This window comes from Trichechus manatus, unplaced genomic scaffold (genome assembly GCF_000243295.1).
Source record: "Trichechus manatus latirostris isolate Lorelei unplaced genomic scaffold, TriManLat1.0 scaffold00258, whole genome shotgun sequence".
NCBI lineage: Eukaryota > Metazoa > Chordata > Mammalia > Sirenia > Trichechidae > Trichechus > Trichechus manatus.
Genome location: NW_004444194.1, coordinates 2,100,676 through 2,107,841, shown reverse-complemented (window position 1 = coordinate 2,107,841; position 7,166 = coordinate 2,100,676). Strand labels below are relative to the sequence as shown.

Genomic DNA, 7,166 nt, shown 5'->3' with positions numbered 1-7,166 from the left:
TGTTAAAGAGGATCAGGGTGGGATTGTATAACATCCTTACTAAGGTCACTTCCCTGATCCAATGTAAAGGGAGCTTCCCTGGGGTGTGGGCTGCACTACCTTTGATGTTACAAGAGATAAAAGGGAAGCAAGCAGAGAATCGGGGACCTCATACCACCAGGAAAGCAGTACCAGGAGCAGAGCACGTCCTTTGGACCCGGGGTCCCTCCGTGGAGAAGGTCCTAGTCTAGAGAAAGATTGATGAGAAGCCGACAGAGAGAGAAAGCTTTCCTCTGGAGCTGACGCCTTGAATTTGGACTTTTAGCCTACTTTACTGTGAAGAAATAAATTTCTCTTTGTTAAAGCCATCCACTTGTATTTGTTATAGCAGCACTAGATGACTAAGACACCATATATATAATTATACTTTTATATATTTGCTTTGGGCATCAGGATTGGAGGAAGACTCATTAACAACCTGTGTTATGCAGATGACACAACCTTACTTGCTGAAAGTGAAGAGGACTTGAAGCACTTACTGATGAAAATCAAAGACCACAGCCTTCAGTATGGATTACATCTCAACATAAAACAAAAATCCTCACAACCGGACCAATAAGCAATATCATGATAAACGGAGAAAAGACTGAAGTTGTCAAGGATTTCATTTTACTTAGATCCACAATCTACACCCATGGAAGCAGCAGTTAAGAAATCAAAAGATGCACTGCATTAGGTAAATCTGCTGCAAAAGGCCTCTTAAGTGTTGAACACCAAACATGTCACCTTGAAGACCAAGGTGCACCTGACCCAAGCCATAGTGTTTTCAATCGCCTCATATGCATGTGAATGCCGGACAATAAGACTGAAGAATTGACGCCTCTGAATTGTGGTGTTGGCAAAGAATACTGAAGATACCATGGACTGCCAAAAGAATGAACAAATCTGTCTTGAAGAAGTACCATCAGAATGCTCCTTAAAAGCAAGGATGGCGAAACTACGTCTCACATACTTTGGACATGTTATCAGGAGGGATCAGTCCCTGATAAGGACATCATGCTTAGTAGAAGGTCAACTAAAAAGAGGAAGACCCTCAACGAGATGAATTGACACAGTGGCTGCAACAATGGGTCAAGCATAGCTACAATTGTGAGAATGGCACAGGATCAGGTAGTGTTTTGTTCTGTTGTACATAGGGTCACTATGAGTCGAAACCGACTCAATGGTATCTAACAACAGCAATATTTGCTTTATAAATAAAGCTATGATATATTAGACAGTGTGGTATCAGTATAAGAATACACAACTAGACAAATTAAAAAAAAAAAAACAGCCCTGGAAAAGGCCAATAAATCTATATAAAGTTGATTCATGACACAGCATGCAATGCCGGGCAGCAACAGAAAGCACGTATACTTCAATATGTGGGGTAGTGTCAACTAAATGGAGTCCCTGAGTGGCGCAAAGGGTTAAGTGCTCTGCTACTAACTGAAATGTTGGTGGTCTCAGTCCTCCCACAGGCACCTCTGAAGAGAGGTCTGGCGATCTACTTCCCAAAAAATCAGCCACTGAAAACCCTAGAGAGTGTAGTTCCACTGTGAAACACATAGGATAACCATGACTCAGAATCGACTCTGTGGCAACTAGCTTTTGCTAAAAAATCAACTAATAATCTAAATAGAATAATTAAGGTATCCCCATGTATTCCATATGTAAAAAATCAATTCTGGGTAAATTAGTTTTAAATACGAAAAAGTAAAATAATACTTTCAGAAATTATAAGTAAATGATCTTATGACAGCAGAATAAAGGGAAAAGTGCTGAAGAGTAAGATATAAATAAATTCAACTATACTCCAATTTACAACTATTCATCAAAGGGCAGAGAATGCGTGAAAAGGTAAGTTACATACTCGGAGAAAAATTCCCAAGGTTTGTAAAGATCTAAAAAGTCACAGAAATATAAATTAACAGTAGGCAAATATGCACAGCCTTGTCAACAGTGGAGTACTGTAAGATAATTAGAGAATAAATCATAGCTACCATTTCACACTCTTTACAAGAGCAAAAATTAATTAGATAAGCAGATGAAACAAATAAAATACATATGCATACTTTGTGGAAAGAAAAAGTTGTAAAATGCATCAGTATTTCCTAGCAAATGTGAACATGGCTATGGTCTACAACTCAGCCATCTTCCCTCACTGCAGAGTTATTGTGCAGGAGCACATGGAGCCTGAAAGGAGAATGAATAAAAGAAGAGCAGCAAGACTCACAAGAGCAAAAATTACACTTGACCCACCCAAATCCTGTAAGCTCTACCAAGGGTAGATTGTGGCGCATTCATACAATGGGAACATACATACATAGGCACATGGGCAGACTAGAGCTACAGACACCAACATGTATGAAACTCAAAAGCATCCTGAGGAAACAAGTCATGAAGAACCCAGAGTAACCGAATTTACAGAAAGCTCAGAAGAGACAAAACTAAATATAGAGATTATGGATTAAGACTTGGGTGATAAACTTATAATAACAGCAATAATATTGGTAACAGTCATAAACTTCTAAACACGGATAGTAACAATCTCCAGGCAGGAGACGAGATCAGGATGGGGATACACTGGGAGGCCATAAAAACTGACCAAGGTTTATTTATTATCAGCGACTCAGATTACTATTTAAATTATCCAGGAGAAGTTTATGCACTCCTTGTTTATGATACTGTTGACAATAGAAAGTTCAAAGCATTATTTAAAACACGAAAAGTAATTTTCGTATATTAGTTTTACAAAGTCATAGGAAAACCCCCATTCTGATTTTACTTATGTTAGTTCAGAAGGGCTTTTATACATATTGATACCCAGATCTTAGAAATTTACATTTATATTCACTACAATAAGCGTTGTAAAAGCAAAATAATGGCCACAATCCAAGTGTCCACTCATGGCGATACAGTTAAAAACAACAACAAAACTAAGATCAATCATATACAGTATTCTGGAGTTTTATAAGAATTTAGATTTAAGCTCTCTATGCATTGTTAGGAAACCCTGGTGGCATAGTGGTTAAGAGTTCGGCTGCTAACCAAAAGGTCAGCAGTTTGACTCTCCCAGGCACTCCCCGGAAATCCTATGGGGGAGTTCCACTCTGTCCTACAGGGTCATTATGAGTCGGAATCAACTTGATGGCAAAGGATTTTTTTTTTTTTTTTTTTTTTACATATCGTTATGAAAAGATCACCAGGATAACTCGTTCATTAAAAAGTAAGTGTAAATTCCATGCTACCTTTTGTGTAACAAACTAAGGGAAATAAAAATTCTAATTGCTTCCTCATACATAAACACTGGTTAAGATGCTTCAGACAGTAATAAAGCCGGTTATTTAAATGAAGCTGGGGGAAGAGGGATGGGCTGGATGAGGACAAGAATAGGAACAAGTATTCATAAAGTATACTCTTAAAGTTCATGTAAGTGTCGAACGTTGAAGGTATTATCTACTGGAAAAACATAATTTCAGTAAATGATATTGTACTTTTAAACATAAGTCAAATGACATATTAAGTGTTTTTCCTTGGAATTCACGTTCATAATAATAAAATCATTTAAAATTTAATCATTTAGGATCCAACTGTTAGTAAATGGTCTAATACACTAGTGCAAATCACAAAAGTATAAGTTAGAACTCTATTTCTAAACACAGTAACCAGGGTTATCACAGTCTGTACATCTATTTTATCTCAGCCAGGAGAAGGTTTCTAAAATGGCTAAAATATATAACACATTAGGGGTTCTGGCATGACGTGTTAAGTGTAATAGGAGTCTTTAAGAACCATCTCGAGATTTAAGTGGGCTTTAGAGTAACTTTTACATCAGTTAAAAAAGGCATTCCTCTGTGTTCGGGAAGTTTATATCCATCAATTGCAAGATTCTCAGTAGAAACACACCAAATGATCTAGAAATTTTCTTCCCGTGGAAACTGTAAACCCAAGAACTTAAATACACACATCTCATATGTTGAGCTTCTCTAGCAAAAGAGAACACTTTAATTTTAAATTCTAATTCAAGACTACGGACAGCAGTCAAAAATTATAGACATTAAACACCAGCTCTAGGTATAGGTGGGAGGACATGGACTACTTTGGGGATTCATGCTTTCCATATACCTGCAAGCTCAAGGCAAAAGTATTCCCTCCTGGGGAAAAAAAGAAAAATGGGTCTGGAGGCCCCACACAGGATCCAGCTGGACTCATTGTCCCTAGCTTCCTATCTTTGGAGACATCAGGTGAGCATCGCCACCACCCAAGACCCTATAAACAGGGCCTTCCACCCACAAACTCCCCCCTTTTCTAACCCATAACACAGTGAAAGAGATGGACTTGTAGTTACAGAACTGCATAGAACATGCTCCAGTGGCTGGGGGAAGTCAAGAAAACTGTTGAGAGAGATGGGTCAAGGATGTCTCTGGAGAGCTAGGTCTCAGCCTCCCCAGCCAGAGCTGCTTATCTTCAGGTTCTCGTCAGGAGACTCTGTCATTCAACACAGAGCACCAAGACCCAGGGTGGGGATGCTAATGCCGCACGGTACCAGCTCTGAGAGTCATATAAGGAAGGTGATCCCACGCATCCAAATCTTGAAGCCATATATGTATAGAGAAAGGGTCCAGTGACAATGGAGCAGGGCCTTAGGATGCCTCCTAGGGCTCAGTCCCTTAGCCTCTTCTGCCACCTTTTTTCTTCATTGAGGAACCACAGTCCCACAGCACGAGCAGATCCCCCAACAATCCATATCAAGTCTCCCCAACTTACGGTAAGAAAAACCCAGTTCTCTGTGGTACTCACCATTTCCATGCTCCAGCTTCTAGAAGTCTAAAAGAATGTTGTCTCTAAGCTGAAGAAGCCATTTCAGTAAAGATGAGACTGGAAGCAGAGTAGTGGGCAGTTTGGAAGCAGACGAATAATGTTTGGTCCACACACCAGTCAGGGCAGTTGAAATCCTTACTCGTGATTTACGGATGTGCAAGATGGTCGCCCTAAGTTCACACTTGCCTGGACTAGTTCTCCCTGCACCACACTTGAGACCTGAAGTAGAAGAAGGATGGGGAGGAAACAGTGTTGAGTTAGCAGGGAGTGACAGGTTTTTGTCTTCCTCCCAGACTCAGGGCAATGCTCCACACTGAGGGGCATATGCACTGAAGCCAGAACAGGCTCCAGCCTCCAGAGCACACACCTGCATTCTTCATGCAGCTCCATGGGCTCTTCTTTCTGGCAACAAGATCCATACGGGAGGAATTTATTCATCCCAGAGCATAAGCCGGGCCAGGATGGAAAACTTGAACCTGATTTCCTCCAGGGAGTCAGGGGTCCAATGTTGAAGTTGTGGTTTCACCTATGTAACTTTGTCCCTTATAGATTAACACACGCACTGCTATTGGATATTACTATGGGTGAAATTTCAGGAAGAATGCATTTTTCAAGTTTTGTCAATGAATTCATCGTGGTTCATTCATTTTTAATTATGTGCAGTTAAAACACTTCTGTTTTACCTTTTTAAAAAAAAATTTCATTTTATGTATAGCATTGTAACACGTGATGGATATTTTTCCTGTTGCTGTTGCAATTAACATTTCCTTCTTCCCCTTGAGTTTTTGTGGTTTTTTTCCCCCTTCATTTTCAAACCGTGACATTTCTAGTCCCTAAGCTATTGAGAAATCTGGGAGGATTCCTGAACACTTTGTCTTTCAATCTTATAATAAATCAATCAACAAACCAGAAAGTCATTAAGTTTTCTCCATTTCCCTCCTTTGTTCCCATTTCTTTCTACCCTGCTTACTGCCTGTCAGTGGCTGTCCACTGGTCTTCTAAAAGCCCAGAGTAGTCAGCATGGTTCTAAATGACCTGCTGCCACTGCCTCCTCCAATCTGGCTCACACAGCCCCCACCCCCAACCCACAATTTGTTTTCTCTGCTTCAATCATCTCTGATTTTCATCAAGGAATGGATGATACTGGGTTCTCTGCTGCCTCAGGAATTCACACTCATTTTTCCCAACGGAAATACTCTTTCCACCCCTACCCATACCACATGCTACCAGCCCTACATAACCATGCACGTAGCTAAATAAAACTAGTTTTCTGAATCTTCACTAAAGTAATTTTCTTTTTCAAGCACTCTAACCTGACTCTTGAGTTAGGTCCTTTTATCACAGGTATCAGATGTCCCTGGTTTTCATTATTTATTTAAAACTGTCTCCCATGCTAGACTGTAAATCTATGGGCAGACGCTATGTATTTTGTTTTCTTGTTCCTTCTGGCCTATGACAATAATCATTGAGAATACACACGGATTATCATCTGTTGTATACACTCTTCAGCAACCTTATCCAATAGAACTTTCTGTGAAGATAAACATGTCCTGTTTCTGAATGGTCCAATATGGTAGCCACTAGCCCCATGTGCCTATTTAGCACTGAACATACGACTACTGTAACTAAGGAACTGAACCTTTTTAGTTTTAATTAATTTTAATTAAAATAGCAGCATCTGGCTAGTGGACATCACAGCTCTAGTGGACTCACCAGAACCCTAAGCAACCATCAACACAGCAGAGAGGGTGTGAAAATCGCCATCACAATACAGATGTTTACAGTTTTTTGTATGCTAGAAACCTGTCCCATAGGGAAATAGAGCTGGTAAAAGCAAAGGTAACAGAGGACTTCCGACAAAATGGCACTCTAGGCAGAAGCACCACTCCGTCCCTCCACAGCAAAGATCCAAAAAACTAAGCCAAACAGAGAAAACAAGCAATTCTGAAACCCTAAAACATCAAACGAAGAGATAAAGGACTCAGCCAAGCACCAAATGGAGAAAACTGACAAGAGAACGGAGAGCGAGGAGAGATTCATGCAGAGGTCCCCTATAAGCTAACACAGTGCGGATCTGCCATTTTGGACTCCTATTGGAGACCAGCAAATAGGGAGTATGAGAAAGCAGCTTCTCGGAGCTTCTAGCGGGAGACAAAACAACCGGTAATTTGTGATATACGCTTTCCCACCCCCCACTCTTCTTCAACCTCACTCGGCCTCCTCTGCTTCCTGCAGCCACAGTCTCTTGGCCAGGAAGCACCGGCTGCTTGGATTCCACCCGCCCGCACTGGCCGGCTCCCTAAGTGCCATTTGTTGGCTGCTGG

At 40.6% G+C, this 7,166-nt stretch overlaps 1 protein-coding gene across 1 annotated transcript in view; it reads right to left on the bottom strand.

Moving 5' to 3' along the window:
- The window catches only part of LOC101343926 (zinc finger protein 709-like), a 36,032-nt gene that overhangs the window by 11,466 nt on the left and 17,400 nt on the right, over window positions 1–7,166 (bottom strand). The window contains 1 exon segment of the mRNA XM_023724727.1: window positions 4,822–5,061. Within this exon segment, the coding sequence (XP_023580495.1) occupies window positions 4,822–4,830 (9 nt within the window). The 5' untranslated portion in view covers window positions 4,831–5,061.